Source organism: Orcinus orca, chromosome 5 (genome assembly GCF_937001465.1).
Source record: "Orcinus orca chromosome 5, mOrcOrc1.1, whole genome shotgun sequence".
Taxonomy (NCBI): Eukaryota; Metazoa; Chordata; class Mammalia; order Artiodactyla; family Delphinidae; genus Orcinus; species Orcinus orca.
This window is the reverse complement of record NC_064563.1, coordinates 67,667,355-67,684,116: the sequence shown is the minus strand read 5'-3', so window position 1 is coordinate 67,684,116 and position 16,762 is coordinate 67,667,355. Positions and strand designations below refer to the sequence as shown.

The 16,762-nt window shown below is 40.9% G+C and overlaps 1 protein-coding gene and 1 long non-coding RNA gene across 3 annotated transcripts in view; both read left to right on the top strand.

Annotated features, from left to right (window-relative positions):
* The window catches only part of IGF2BP2 (insulin like growth factor 2 mRNA binding protein 2), a 159,088-nt gene that overhangs the window by 101,772 nt on the left and 40,554 nt on the right, over positions 1–16,762 (top strand). For both annotated transcript variants that reach the window (XM_004278455.3, XM_004278454.3), the window contains exons 3-4: positions 14,429–14,477; positions 15,465–15,516. In XM_004278455.3, coding sequence (XP_004278503.1) covers positions 14,429–14,477; positions 15,465–15,516 — 101 coding nt within the window. The remainder of the gene's footprint in view (positions 1–14,428; positions 14,478–15,464; positions 15,517–16,762) is intronic.
* Positions 1,016–7,558, top strand: LOC125964432 (uncharacterized). The gene is made up of 3 exons (XR_007477414.1): positions 1,016–1,042; positions 2,289–2,434; positions 7,467–7,558. It is a non-coding gene; the product is annotated as an uncharacterized LOC125964432 (long non-coding RNA).

Genomic DNA, 16,762 nt, shown 5'->3' with positions numbered 1-16,762 from the left:
GTTGAGTGATAGATACGTGTCCAATTTTGCTGAGATCTGCAGAATCACTATATAAAATTCACTAGGAAGAGCTCCATGTAGTATAAACACTTTTCATCCTGATGTCTCACCACAGTCCCACCCCGCCTGTCCCCCTTGCCTTTGAAGTCTCTCTTACTCACCTGTTGCCTAGACCATTGGAGTTGGAAAGGGCCTTGGACAGTTATCTAGTGGTGTATGCATTTAATCAAGCTAACACTGCTGCTTTTCCAATAAATGTGTCATGTCTTTTTTATATATATATAAATTTATGTATTTTATTTATTTATTTTTGGCTGCATTGGGTCTTCGTTGCTGCACGCGGCTTTCTTTAGTTGCGGTGATTGGGGGCTACTCTTCGTTGCAGTGCGCGGGCTTCTCATTGCGGTGGCTTCTCTTGTTGTGGAGCACGGGCTCTAGGCACGCAGGCTTCAGTAGTTGTGGCTCACGGGCTCTAGAGCGCAGGCTCAGTAGTTGTGGTGCACGGGCTTTGTTACTCTGTGGCTTGTGGGATCTTCCCAGACCAGGGCTCAAACCGTGTCCCCTGCATTGGCAGGCGGATTCTTAACCACTGTGCCACCAGGGAAGCCCTGTATCATGTCTTAAGTTTCTCTCACCTGCTGCTAAAGCATGTTACTTTAAAAATATGAATGTAGGCTTTACAGAGTTGTATAGATCAAAGTTGCAATAACAAGTAGAATATCAGTACAATACTAATTAACCAGCATCTGAATTATGGGCCAGAGCTCTGTTTCTATGTAGTGGAAACCTAAGCTTTGATACAGTGGTTTATGACATCAGTGGAATTCCTTGGAGGCAGTTATAGTCTCCTTATTCACAGTCCCATGCCAAGACCTATATACACCTGTAGGAAATGGACAAGCTCCTACTTAGCTGTGCCGTATACTCCATTCATAGTAAATTTCAGGAAATAACATTATACCTTCAAAATCCAGACACCAGAGATTGTACAAGAGTAACCTGGCACTAGTGAAGATGTAAACATAAGGCTTTCTGCAAGAAGGTAGAAAAGGGAAGAAATAGGATAAATTGTGACTGCAGGGGTGGGTTGTGATATAGAGTCACAAATCCACTTTTTTTGGATTGTAAGCCATTCAATCATAAAATAGTATGGACTCTGTCGGCTAACTTATCTAGTGGGTTGTTAAAAACTGTGACCCAAACAAAACGCAAGATTTGTTGGGATGTTTGTTTTTTTTTTAATTCAGTCTCTGTAGGCTAAGGTCCACGGAGAGAGACACCTCTTTCTGCCCCTTACCTTTTCTTTGTGACGGTTTTGTTTTGCTGCCAAAACGGAGTGAATCTTGGGTTTGGAAAGAAGCTTGTCTAACTGGCTGTCATCTTATCTCAAGTGCCTCATGTCTGAGGCATTAAGCAGGGAGGTTAAGTGACTGGCCCAGTATCCACCCAACAGCTTTGCCTGACGTGGAGCCAGCATTCAAACTGTGGTCTCTGGCTCCCTGCTCAGCACATCTCCCACTCTGCTTCTTGTGGTGCTGAAATAGTGGTGGCCTTTGGTAACGATAAAATGTTTTATTAGGGGTGGGGAGAATTATTAGGTTAGAAAATCCAGGGACTATATTTAAATTTATATTTTTTCTTAAATCATTGTTCTCTTCTAAGAAATCAAGGCCTTATGGACATTAGTAAATAAAAGTGTTTGCATTTCCACAAGTATCTATGCTTGACTATTACAAATTTTGTATTTCTCACCAAGGAACAAAAGTGCTCTCACTTGGGCACAATAATCAAGGTGCTCTTAAATGAAGGAGAAGAATAATCCATCAGTTTGCCAATTGTACATTTTAGCTTGTGAAATTATCCTGAAATGGGTCCTTTTAAGCCTGAATCCACAGGTGATTCTTTATCACTTCAGTAGCTTCTCTTCCAGTTCAGTGCTGGCTCCATGCAGTGCCTTCTAATTGATTATCTGATTGTGACTCATCCGGTGAAGTCAGATCCATTCACATTTCATAGGAAAACCAGGCACCAGCTCTCCTGGGCATATCAGGACCGACGCTGGGAAAAGGGAGTTTGAGGGTGCTTCTGTCAAAATAACCCTAATGCCTACCTGTGTAGGGTGCACTACAGTTTATGGAGCGCTTTCTCATAATCCCCTGGGATTTGGTGAGGGACACATGAGAGGAGAGTGCAGGAGCTTATCACAATGCTAAGGAGACTGGGACTCCGAACAGCTAAGGGGAGGCCACCAACTGAACTCTCTTCCCTCCCTCATTCATGCTGCTGAGGACCTGGCTCCCAACAAAGAACGGAAAGAGGGTCCTGGTAGTAGAGGGCAACCAACTGTGCACTGCTTCCAGGGAAGGGTGAAGAGAGAGGAAAAGGAATTTGAAGCTGTGGTAGCAGGACCTCCCTTGGCCACCTGCTGAGCCAGGTAGGTTGTTCACCTTTATTCACGTCAGGTGTTGACTCCTATATAGGCTACTTCCCAGTATTGGGTCCTGCTGGGGCCCACCCAGCTAATGGTACTGGTTTGAGAGGAAGTGATGAAAAGTCAGGAACCAACTGAGACAGTTGCTCTGTTTACTGTCTTTGTAAGACAGGGAACTCAAAAGAGAGTGTGAACCAACAGCTGGGAGGAATTCTACTTTTAAGTGCCAGAAATCTTAACCCTATCATGTACATTCATTCATTCCTCAGATTTCCTGAGTGACTGCTGTGTCCACATCACCAGGTTAGAGCTGTTGAGCTGCAGGGGTAGGGATAGGATGTGCATAGTTCGAGAAGGATATGAATCTTGCATTTCGATCGGCACCACTGGAAAAATTTCTCTAGGCAAAAGTCTAGTCTCTCGAAATTGGTTATAAATCAAATTTGTGTATTTGCAGTTGTCTCCCTACTAATTTGTCTTATTTCAGAATTGATGTAAAAATATCTTAAGATGAATCCTCATTAGGATGATGAATCCTTTTAAATATAAGAATAATTTATATGCCATCTTTCCCCAGTTCGTCTGTTTTAAAAGTTGGCTATTTGGCAATAAAATAAAATAAATTTAAAAAGGGGAATTCCCTTGCCGTCCAGTGGTTAGGACTCTGCACTTTCACTGCTGAGGGCCCGGGTTCAATCCCTGGTCTGGGAACTAAGATCCCACAAGCTGCGTGGCATGGCTCAAAAAAAAAAAAAGTTGGCAATTCTAGGTTTTAAAAAGTCTCATTGTATTCAAATCATGTAACATTAGCTCTAAGAGCTAACGATTTTCCTTTGTTTTTACATCAGCACTTTATGAGATATTGAAGACATTCACTGATTTGTTTTTCTTTGCATGCTGTGATTTTATTTTTTTATTGGTGGTGTTTGAGAAGTTTTTTCTTGACTCCTCTCCCAATTTTGAGAAATAACTTTTCCTCTGGTCCTCTTATCTTCTCCAGAGCTCCCCCTTTGTGTAGCAGAGGAAATCTCAGGGGGTTAAGTGCTAAGGGGCAGACCCGGGTGGGAAGGAAAGCTTCCCCTTTGTGGCAGTGCAGGTGTTCCACTGCTGTTATACACAGAAATGCCTGCCTCAGCTTTAACTTCCCCACGGTGGTTGGAAACAAGGACTTGTGTGATGCTCTTTACTACCTGCAATTACAGTTTAAGGATACTGTGCAGAAACAGGTGTTAAAGGACATTGGGTTCATGTCTAGCTAAAACCTAAAAATATGACTAAGAAAATGCAGGAATAGCCTTTTTCCTTGAGGACATAATTGATTCAAGGGACCAACTCTAAAGTACATTCTTTATTGAAATGTACATGTTGCATTAAACATGTAAAGTACATGTTTTATTGCAATTAATTAGAGAGTTTTAGGATTGCTGGGGTCAGTGTTGTCTTTTCTGTTTGTTTACTCCCTAGAATATAAGCAGCATGCAGACACTTTTGTTCACTACTCTACCCCAGAACCTAAAACAAGTGCGTGGCTAGTAACAGGTGCTTAGTGAACATCTGTTAAATGAATTTGGAAAAGCTTTTGGTTTAATCTTAGAAATCATCTTATTTCCCAAATGAGATAAAATGTCCAGTTTTTTTTTGTTTTTTTTTTTTTTTTTGCGGTACGCGGCCCTCTCACTGCTATGGCCTCTCCCGTTGCGGAGCACAGGCTCCAGACGCACAGGCTCAGCAGCCATGGCTCACGGGCCCAGCCGCTCCGCGGCATGTGGGATCTTCCCGGACCGGGGCACGAACCCGTGTCCCCTGCATCGGCAGGCGGACTCTCAACCACCGCGCCACCAGAAAAGCCCTAAAATGTCCAGTATTTAACCTCCAGTCAGAACATTTGGGTATGGGTAGTTCGGATTGTTCATAGTACCTAACCTTCAGTGTGGGTGAGATGTTCCTTTTGTGTGAGATGGTGAATGCTATTTGATTTACACAGCATGGGGAAGGAGTTCTCTCCTCCCTTTCTCTGCTTACTTGGGATTTAGAGCTATATTAGAGATGAACTTAATTTTTCTTAATCATCCTGACTATAATGAATAAGATCAAAGTCTTTTATAACTGCTGGGAGTAGTTCCTTCTTTTCAGAAGTAAAATGGCTGTTGGTTTATCACTCATTCCCAGACATTGTGGACTCACAGCTTCTGGCTTGAATTTTTGTTAATTGTGACACTGTTTCTTCAGTATGTCAGGGCATGCCATTGTACTTGTTGTCTTCAGGGAAGAAACAGCACCTCCACATGAGTCATTACATCCAATCACAGGAAGGGTTTGCAGTGGCTACTGTGTCGGGAAATGTCTTCCTCTGCATTTTCCAGTCAACAGCCTGTTGCCTTGAGCTGATAAGCATAGACTGGAGTGAAAGAAATTGTCTGGGTTGAAGACCAGTCAGTGTCTTCACTAATCACGTGTTCTTCTTATAGTTGGAACACAGAATATGGGGTGGAGTGTGCCAGGAAAAAGAAGCCAGCTGTCAGCAACACATGCTCCTGGTGAATTTGCTGATTGCTGAGCACCTGCTCTATTCCAGATGCTACTTGAGCTGAGGAGGGAAAAAATGAAAAAGGCACAAGTAAAAAAAAAGGAAAAGGACAGAGTTGAGTGCTGTTTGGAGAACTCAAGAAAACAATTATTTGAAAATGAATTGGAGAGATGCTGAAAGGATGGCACAGTTGTTGGTGACGAGGCATGTGGCTTCATTTTCCTTTATAAAGATGGTTTTGTATTTACCCTGCACCACACAAGTAAAACATTTATGTACTCAAATTGTAACTTGTGTTGCATCAAGTTTATATATGTTTTTATCAGGGCTCAAAATATGATGTGTAAATATTTGTTTTTACCCTGGTTAGTCTTAATTACAGATAATGAATTGAGGGCCTTATACGGGTAACTAATCACTTCATTAGAAACACAGTTTGCGGCTTCCCTGGTGGCGCAGTGGTTAAGAATCCGCCTGCCAATGCAGGGGACACGGGTTTGAGCCCTGGTCTGGGAAGATCCCACATGCCGCAGAACAACTAAGCCTGTGCACCACAACTACCGAGCCTGCGCTCTAGAGCCCACGAGCCACAACTACTGAGCCCACATGCCACAACTACTGAAGCCCATGCGCCTAGAGCCCATGCTCTGCAACAAGAGAAACCACCACAATGAGAAGCCCGCGCACCACAATGAAGAGTAGCCCCCACTCGCTGCAACTAGAGAAAGCCTGTGCGCAGCAACGAAGACCCAATGCAGCCAAAAATAAATAAATAAATTAAAAAAAAAGAGAAACACAGTTTGGTTTTGTTAACTGGCACCTTCATCACAGCACAATAAAATGCTTTCAATTCTTACATGGTTCAGATCTTGAAAAGCTGGAAGCTGACTGAGATCTTTCACTCACAAAGACTCAGCCTTACCTCTCAAGATCCCACCGTCCTGAATCCAAATGCCTGTTTGTACTCAGGCACACTTGAATGTCCTTTCCTTCTGAGAACTTTGTCTCCTGTCTGGGATTCACCCCACCCGTCTCCATTCAGCAACCCATATTTTGGGGAGGGTTCTCAAACTCTATCCTGCCCCATGAGATTCAGCACAGTGCTGACTGGGGCCAGTGATGATGAGCAAAGGCTTATTTGGCTTACAGGCAGGCACAGCTCCCAGTCCTGGGCCAGGAGAGCTGTCAACCAGGAGTCAGGAGTCAGCTGACCCTGTGAAGGAGTTTACTAATTAATACCTTTATTGCCCTCTCTGAAGGGCATTTATATTAAATAAATCTTCTGAGGAGCAAAGGGTGAACCACTATAGTGAAATTTCCAAAATAACCCTTCCTGGGAGAGATGTTTTTGGTCAGAGTCTACAATGAGGTTGACAGTGAGAGGGAAAACCTGGAAATCTATTCCTAAGACTCATTTTCCTAGCATTTGCCTGAGGTGGTACATCTTGTCCAAAATTCATTGAACTGAAGTATATACATGAAATGTAAATTTTGTCGGTGACTTGACATGACAATTCGAGTGACATTTTAAGAGCAAAGATTTAAACTTGTAGACCGTGGTCAAAAATATTGCTCCCAGCTGTGAGACTGGACAGGGGATTCATCAGTACCTCAGTTTACTTATCTGAAAGTGAGGATAACAATCCTTCCTTCATAGGGGAGTGGTAAGGCTTAAATGGGATGCTTAGCACCCATTAATGTAAATAATAGTGGTGGCTTGGGGAAAGCTTCCTGCTAGAAACAGTGTGATGAATGTGTTGGGTGTCTCTCTGAAACATTAATAAACTCATCAAATAAAATAACTTGAAGGATGAGAAAGAAATAGTGTTCAATGAAGCCCATGGAGAAATTCTGGTAAAGCTAGAGCTAAAACTGTATTTCATTCTCTCTTGTCACAAAATGAGTTAACGAGTAGTATGGTAGATGGGAAAGATGGTGTTATCTGTAGGAAATTGTACACAAACCTTGGTAAGACTGGTCACGGTTTTCCTAGGTCAGGTTTTTTTTTGCTTTATTTTAAAATACTGAAGATGTGTTTGACAAAGAAAAATATTTTCCCTGAATAATTATTTAGATTTTTTTAGTGTTCCTTCAGTTCAAATATTTCTATTTACCACTACTTCAGTAAAAGGAGCCCCCTTCACTAAAAACTGAATACGAATCAAAAAAGAGAAATTTTAGATATTGACTTCCTTTTTAAAGAGCTAAAATATTGAATATCTGAGGAATGTGATTATCTACTTTACTAGAACAGTGTATGGTGGTTTCAACCTACAGTCAAGCATACTGATTCCTTTTAACAGGAGATGATTTTAACCCTTCTAAAGGGTTTGTAGAATCCTGCAGTTGGAATGAAACTCAATGGTCATTTAATGCAAATTGTACTCATTGTACCTGACCCACTAGGGAAACTCCTTCACCATCTTGCCCAGGTGGAGCAGCCTGACCTGTCTTCTCATGAACATCTCATCATTATCTAATTACTTTTCTCCTTCTACCTCTTTCAAGAACAATTAAGAATTCCTGATGTTTTCCTCAAGAGGGAAGTCTGGAATTGTGTTGGCAACCTCTTAAAAAGTCAAGGCCTCTTTGAGAGGGGCTCGGAGGTAAATGAGTAAGTTACAAAGTCTCAGACTATTGCTTTATCATATTCACTGATTTCTTTTCTGTGATATTCAAGCAGTAGACTTTCAAGAGGTCCTGTCTCTGAATTCTCATGAAGCATGAGTGTGTTCAGGCCACTTGGGGGTTTATGGTTTTGCGGACCTGAGTTTATAGAGCAAGGGAATTTACTGAGTTCATAACTACAGTTGTCCTGGCTCAAACCCTTTGCAACAGGGCACCACAATAATATCTGATTTAATCCTTATATGATTTGGCCCATAACACTGCTAATATTCACAAGGACTTTACTCTGATCACATGTTTTTCTCCTTATAAAAAACCCCAAACCTCTTTTTCACTTTTCAACATTTTTTTTTTTTTTTTTTTTGCGGTACGCGGGCCTCTCCCATTGCGGAGCACAGGCTCCAGATGCACAGGCTCCAGACGCGCAGGCTCAGCGGCCACGGCTCATGGGCCCAGCCGCTCCGCAGCATGTGGGATCTTCCCGGACCGGGGCACGAGCCCATGTCCCCTGCATCGGCAGGCGGACTCTCAACCACTGTGCCACCAGGGAAGCCCCACTTTTCAACAGTTTTTATGTGGAAAGCATTTGGTTTTCTAATAACTGTTGTAATACATTTATTTTAGATTCCATAGCGGCAGATGCAGTTCTTAATAATTTTGTAACAAAGTGACAACAGTTAGTTTCACTGATTAAGTCATGCCCTGTGTCCTCTGTGTGTATGTGTGTGAGAGAAAGGAGAGAAAGAATGAGAGGCGGGTGGGGGAGGGGATTACTGTAAAAGGCAGCTGAGTGCTGAATAGAAGATTGGCCGAGGCTATCACTGGTGATTCATCTGCTTCCCTGATTCATTGCTAGCCCTAGGTCCTAGTTCAATTTAGCACAGGATGTCCCTTGTACAGAATGTCCAGAAGTTTTAAGGGGAACTTTTAGAACTAATGAGGAATGGGAAGGAGAGAAAGTGCCTCAAACACTTACTAATGAGGACATGGGATGCAGGGGAATCTGATTATAGCACTAGAGGAGCGGGCATGGCCAAGAGCTCTGGTGGTTTCAGCCTTGGCTCTGCCACTGCCCTTGGAGTCGGTTAGCACACCTACCTCTAGATAATGTACATTCCATGGTGGTTTGATTTCCTTGCAAGAATAAAACCACAGTGTCATCTGATGGAGCTCAAAATTGCTATGGAAACAGATGGGACCTAGTTGGGTAGGATCTCTCACTGAACCCCAAAGGACTCTCTTATAGGATCCTTTTGCTTCCTCTGTTGCTTCTCTTGCCCACAGTTTTCCCGGACATTTTCTGATCCTTAGCTTGCCTGATTTTCAAATGGAATCTGAGATCCTATGAGGTGGGAGTCCACAATATATGTTAAGTCTTCCCTACTCAGGCCCCCAGCATGGTCAGTGCCTGGGCTAGAGTTCAGACTTGTGGTTAATTGACCGTATGCTTAAAAACGATGGCATTATCCACCTCACAAGCAAACAGGCGTTTCACACACACACACACACACACACACACATACACACACACAGATGTGGGGTGATTCTTCAAAATAAGAGATTCCTTGACAATTAAATATGATTTTACTTCCCCAGCTGATTGCCCAGATATTTTAAGCAACAGATTCTACCATACACAATAACTTCTGCCAGGTCCTTGAAATTCATAACAGTGGACATCTAGTTTTATCTGAAGTTCACTCAGAGCTTTCCACTTCCTCTGGGCATCTACAGTACAAAGATAATAACATATTCATGAAAAGTACCCTGAGGCACTTACACGTTGAGGAGCCTTAGGTGAGCTGTGGTTAAGTTTTTTTTGTTTGTAGTTAAGATTTGATAGTCTACATGTGTATACCGTTGTCACCAATTAACCAGAATATAGAATCCATCAAAGTGGCCAGTTCCTCAGCCAAGCAGAATAGCTGTTGGGCTATATTATTCTTTTCCTGGATGTGTAGAGACTGAACTACTTGCTCTTTTCCACTGAACACACTTACTTGAATATGAAAGTGGGAAATTCTGAGTTCCTGAATCCCAGAGCCTTGGGGAGAGAGCCTGTGTGTCTATATTAATAGCTTGACTGCAGGTCTTATTCTGTTTTCAGTTAAAATTTTTTTTTACATCAAAATCATGTTCCTTACTGCCTTTGTTTACTCTTGTTTTTAAGGTGGACTGAGCATGTTGAAGGCTCAGACCTGGCACGCATATAAACTACAGGTGTGACAAATTATTTTGGATGGAAGGGTAAGAGCCCAAAGTTTAGAGCAGTTGCTGGGGCAAGAGGGTTTAAAGATAAAGAGATGGGGAACGGGACAGTAACAGGATCATGAATGGGAATTTGGATGTGGTGACAGGGAGCCATTCAAAGAAGGCAGAAGCAACCAGTCATATTTGTGTTTTAGAAAGTCACTAAGTGTGGGAAGGATGGGAGAGGGGGGGAAAGTAAGACAGACGGCAGGCCAGCTAGGAGCTGGCTGTAATGGTTCTGGGTGGAGAGGATGAGAAATGTCAATTATGTATTTTTAGAGAAGCTTGATTTCTTTTTTAAACTAAAGGAACGGTGAGGTTATTCTTTTTTTTTTTTTTAAGGAACGAAGAACTATTTTCTTAAAACCAGTCACTTTCCTAAGTTATTGTGTAAATTGGGCTTGTTTGCAAGCAGGGCACACTTTTATGGATTTCAAAGGGAGAAAGATCCACATTTGTTGTTCGAGACTGAGCTGAGCACTGGGTTTCTTCTCTAAAGGAAAGAGGAGAAAGAAGTCTTCCCTCTCCCCTTTACTACCTGGCAAAGGAGAAAAGGACAGCCTGTGCCCTCCCAGGTAGGGTCCAGAAGGTCCGCCTCATAAACAGACAACAGCCAGAAATAGCAGTGCTTTTCCCAGACCCCAGAGTTCCATGTTCTCCTCTTCTGCTATGCACTTGGCCTCTTGCTGGACAGGAGACTAGTAAACAAGAAGCCTGTCCTTGAGGAAATTTCCAATCCAGTGAGGAGAGGACCAGCGCCAGCAGATAAGTGATTATAGCAAAGAGGGAGCTGTTATAAAAACTTAAGAGTGAGTGCATAGAAACAACTCTTTTTTGGAGATGCCCTGGAATTGTCTGCAAGTATGAGCTGGGTTTTGAAGAGCACACAGACATCCCTCCCAGGGAAAAAGGGATTGGGCATCTTGGGTGCCCTGACAAGCAGGCACAGTGTCCAGACGATGTCATGGAAGTTAGCAGATCCCAAAGATCCTAGTCACTCCTGATCCTGAAAGACAGTCTCTCAGGATGTTCTCCCAGATGACCTGACTGAACTCCAGTTGAATGGGTTCTACTGCAGTGATCTCCATTTCCCCTTTTCGTTTCTGGGTTAAAATTTCGTTCCTGGGTTAAAATCCTGTTCTAAAATTAGAGATGCGACACACTAGCTTGTTAGAGAATCCTGCTTAACGAACGTTCCAGTTACTCAACTGATGGCCTGATGTGCAGTCCTCACACCAGATATTACAGGGAAGCATCATTGTTTTAGACCCATTCAATTAGGATTCGGGATCATCTGGACTGGGCAGAGTTTTATTATTTACACCCTGTGAACAAAGGGGTTTGCCAAACAAATTAATACTTCGTTAAATAAGATTTCAAGAAGGATACCTAACCTGTTGATAATTATGGAGAAAATAAGAGGGTTTTTCTCTTTTTTTTAAAAGCAGGTTCCAGGATACTTTAAAGAAATGAATCTTTTCGATTCATGAAAGCAGCCCTGGTAGGAGTTTTAAGTGTTAATTTTTTAAAGTAAGTGAGACATGAACATGTCATTTTTTAAAAAAGCAAGCAAGACAGAAGCAGCTAAAATTAAAAGTACATGTCCCGTTTTACCAACCAAATGTTTGTAGCTACCTTTTTCTGTGCATTTACATATATATACACTTAATGACATATAGTTTTGTTTTGTGCTCTTAAAAAACAGATCAAACCTAATCTGTAATTAGCGCTCATCCTATAACATTATGCCTTGAAGAGTGTCCTATGACCGTGGATACATGTCTACTTCATTCTTTTTTTTTTTTTGCGGTATGTGGGCCTCTCATTGTCGTGGCCTTTCCCGTTGCGGAGAACAGGCTCCGGGCGCGCAGGCTCAGCGGCCATGGCTCACGGGCCCAGCCGCTCCACGGCATGTGGGATCTTCCCGGACCGGGGCGCGAGCCCGTGTCCCCTGCATCGGCAGGTGGACTCTCAGCCACTGCGCCACCAGGGAAGCCCTACTTCATTCTTTTTAACAGCTGTATATTGTTCAGTATTATGGCTCTACTATGATTTACTTATTCATCTCCCTGCTTATGGATATTTAGATTATTTGCATTCTTTGTCATAACATGCAACAGTATCTTCCTCTATTCAAATCTTAGTGTCTATGCAGAAGTTTCTTCCCATAGGATTTCTATCAATAAATTCTTGCTTAGCAGTTGTAGTCAATGTTTATTTATACTTGGAGATAACAAAAATATTCTTCTTTAGAAATATTCAATTTTCTTGTAAATTATGATGCCTTTTCTATAAATAGTTAGGCTTGTGACATCCTACATGGAGCATTCCATGTAGCCACTGTATGGGATGGTGTCAGCAGTTTTATTATGAACTCTTGCCAAAGGCAGTGTCAGGAATGAGCCTTCATAGCACAGAAGCAGAAATTAGTTCCTGGTTCTTTTTTCGCCTTCCTATCCTGACACAAGATTAGAGGTTCTACAGAATGGCTTGTATAGTCATTTAGGCAGCTCTGGTAGAGCATGAATGCGTTCTCATTTTTTAAAAATAAAACAAGACAGAAGTAGTATATGGGATCTAGAACAGAGGGATGGGGTCCCCCTTAATTTAAAAAAAAAGATCAGAGGAAACAGGAGCCCCTCAGTTCCTTCATTATTTGTTTGTTGTTTCCCCTGTCTGTGTACTTCTCTGTCTCTCTCCTTTTTCCTCTCTGCATGAATTGTAACATTTCTTTCTGTGGCTATTGCCCAGATTAAAGCCATGGAGAAATGTGTGGCTGCATATAGCAACTATTTGATACCTCTTACACAAGAAGGAAAGGAAAAGTAATGGGGCTACACTTTGGCCACCACATCTCTTCTCTTGCAACCCCCAAAGGCAATATTTATGGGATTTCAGTGCCAAGCCCTTCCATTGAAATGACCTCTTCTAATATTTAAATGCTGATTTGTGTTTTCTTTCTGGGATCTAACATATTCTCCAAAGATAGAAAAATTCTTATCTTCGTATTTCTGTTCTTCTTTCTATCTAATTTTAACGCTTAAGTAAAAACAAGAAATGATCTAAATCACTCAAAGTTATCAGATATCTTAGAAAAAAAGAAAAATCTTCTGAATAAAAAGGCAGGAGAAGGCCCAAATATCCATCAGTAGGGGATGGATATTTGGTACATCCAAGTAGTGTAAAATAGAATGAGGATGTTCTCTATCTGCCAATGTAGAAAGATCTTCAGGACATTACTGTTAGGTGAAAAAAACAAGATTCAGTGAGTGTGCAGAATATGCAAATATTTCTATAAGAAAAGGTGAAAATAGGATTGTATATTTGTATTTACTAGTATTTGCATAAAGGAACTGAAGGCTACACAAGCAACGAGTAAGACTTTTCATGGAATACCTCTTTAAAGTGTCCTGATTTTTGAATTAGGACTGTATTACCTATTAGAAATAAAAATAATTTTTGAAAAGGAAGCTCTGCATTGTTAGGTAAGATCCTCTTTAAACCTACTGTGTATGTATTCCATCTCTCATGTTTGAACCTAGGTACCTTTTGGGGTAGGGTCACTTGCAGGACTATGTATGTTGAGGAGGAAGGGAATAATTCTGTAATTAGAGCATGTGTGGCAATTTAAATTCTAACTATTTTGGTAGGAAATTGAAAAGGCAGATTTGCATCTAACTAACCTGTTTCTTTAGCTTGTTCAGACTTCTTGGGTTTGTTCTTTATTTTTTTCCTCAAAGTAATTGAAAGTTTTATTTATTTGTTTAAAACAGCTGTGTTTTATTTTATTTATTTATTTATTATTATTTGGCTGCATTGGGTCTTCATTGCTGCGCGCGGGCTTTCTCTAGTTGCAGCGAGCGGGGGATACTCTTCATTGTGGTGCGCAGGCTTCTCATTGCAGTGGCTTCTCTTGTTGCGGAGCACAGGCTCTAGGCCGAGCACGAGCTTCAGTAGTTGCAGCACACAGGTTCAGCAGTTGCAGCACGTGAGCTCAGTAGTTGTGGTGCATGGACTTAGTTGCTCCGTAGCATGTGGGATCTTCCCGGACCAGGGATTGAACCCGTGTCCCCTGCATTGGCAGGCGGATTCTTAACCACTGTGCCACCAGGGAAGCCCCTAATTGAAAGTTTTAAAACAAGCTGCTCTTTTTTTTTCTTCTTTTAATTTTTAAATTGAAGTATAATTGATTTACAATATTACATTAGTTTCAGGTGTACAGCATAGTCATTCATTTTGTGTGTGTGTGTGTGTGTTTTTTTTTTGCAGATTGTATTCCATTATAGCTTAGTACAAAATGTTGGGTGTAATTCTCTGTGCTATACAGTAGGGCATTATATAATGATAAAGGGATCAATACAAGAAGAGGATATTGCACTCATTAACATTTAGGCTCCCAATATAGAAGCACCTAAATATATAAAGCAAATACTAACAGACATAAAGGGAGAAATTGACGAATGGCTTAAAACAAGATGTTCTTGATTCACAATCAAAATCCCTTGCTGGTGTCTTGGTGAACATAGTGAGAAAGTAAACTCAAACTGTGGTCTTAAGCCTGTTTGTTGTGTCTGTGCTTTTATCTTTTACAGGAGCAGGAAAATTCAGATTCGAAACATCCCTCCTCACCTGCAGTGGGAGGTAGGCCAATGTCATTTCTATATTTATTATCTTCCTGCTCTCTTTCTTCATTTTATTTTTTAATGGGTTAATAAGGGATTTTCTCCCTTTTTTATAGTTCCCTTTCACATTTAGGAATTAGAGGTCCTCAGACTTTCCCTTCTTCAGTGCTCCTAATGTGCATGATCTGCCCTGAGTTTGGGGTCAGATTTGTCCCTTTCGTTGCGCAGGATGTGCACTTTGATCCCTTATGTTCTGTCTTCTCAGAAACCAAGCATCAACAGACAAACTGTGAAACAAAATACATACCTTGCTTGTGATTTTTATCCCATGATTTTATAAAAGATTTTTACCTTTCTAAATTACGATTTGGGGAAAAATAAAATAAATGGAAAACCCATAAGAATAGAAGGTTCTTTGTTAGTTTGAGCAAGTTTTTTGTTTATTTTGAATTAGTTGCTATGAATAACAGTTAAGACATATTTTCGGAGTTGTAAAACTTCTTACAAGATTGTTACCTTGAAATAAAATAAGCTAGAATATGAGGAGTGGCTTTACTGCATTATTGAAAAACATACTGCCCCATATTCCCCAACCCAAACAAAATCAAAATAGCCTTAAAGGAAACAGAATGTTTTGTCTAATGTTTTTATTCCTTTAAGAAAAAAAATTTTCATTGTGGAAAATTTTGAACATATACATATCTCATTACTTTGTAAAATAAGGAGATCCCTAAAGGAAAACTGAAGGAGGAAGGTTAAATCTTCCAGAAAGGAGAAGTGATCTTTGTACATTATTCTGCTTCTCATTTCAAAAGCAGCAAGTGGGTTCCAACCATCATGATGAACGTGATTGTTAACAATTACTAAGACTCCGAAGCTCTGCTGTGTTTCCTCAGTGAACAGATTACTTGAGAGCCAATAAGCAAATGAAAGTCCTGTACATTTATTCAGTTCTAGCTGCTTTTATGGAAGACCTGAAATTCTGACAGCAAAGCTTCTTTTTCAGGTGTTGGATGGACTTTTGGCTCAGTATGGGACAGTGGAGAATGTCGAACAAGGTAATAAGTGACGAAATTAGCCTATTGAATTTTGAGAGGGATATTACCTGTTATTTCTTATAGGTCGGGTCAAATCCAAGGACAAATAATAAGTTCAAATTCCTTTGAAGCAAGCTTCCTAGAGTGTATGTTTGTATATCTGTATGTGAGAGATGTCTATATCCGTCTATATCGATTTTTTCAAAGAATGGTTTTCAGGCTATTTTTCTTATACTCTTTAATGTACTCAAGCACTGGACAAATGCTGTCAGGGTGGGGGAAGCTTAATTCACTTGGAAGTAACTGGATTTACACTATTACAGCTTTCCTCTTCCTGGTTAAGAATAACATATCCCTAATATCTTGGGCTGAGTGTTTCTCAAGGTGTAGGACTCCTACCCCAGAATCGCCTGGAGTGCTTGGGAAAATGCAGATTCCTAGGGCTCACCGTAGACAGACCTACAAATTAAGACTCTATGGGGGAAGACGTCATGAATCTGTATGTTCAACAAGCACCCCCAAGTGATTTTTGTGTGTACTCATTTGAGAGCCTCTGTCTTAGGAACAATGCTGTAAATCCCCAGAAAACATATATTCTTTTTCCTGCCGCCCTTATTTTTGTCTTCTAAAACATGAAGTGCTATGATTTTTAAAGAAAAAAAAAAAAGGGTACCTCAGCTGATATCTTATGTAGCTATTTAAGAGTCCCTGAAAAGTAGATTCTAAGCTCCTGATAGGACAGGCAGTAACATGTGATAAAGATTATTTTTGCACTGACCTAGAAAGCAGACTATGAATTCAGTCACTTACTGACTGTGAGCCCTTGTAAAAGTCACTTAACCTTATTGGCTCAGTTTCCACATGTGTATAATGAGGAGAATAAATTTACCCTTCCTGTATCACTGAATAGTTGGGGCACCCAGACAGAACCTGAATAAATATTTACAGACAATGGAGTCATACATAATCGTTAAAGTTCACTTAGGAAAAATCACAGAGAATCCATTTTCTCATATGCAGTCTGTTCTATCCGCCAGTATAATTAATATAGTAGTTATAAAGCAGTAGTTATTCAGATGCTCTCCACTCCTGAATATTAAAAATATTATTAGTCAGTTTCATACTGCTGACTGCCCATACCCAAAGGTGAAGGGAAAGAGCTCAGAAGGAAGACATGATTTACAAGGATTCTGTTTTCTCAGTTCTTGTTATTTCCCTCAAATGGAAAAGAAGACATTCTAATAAGGAATGGATTTAGCAGGCAGGA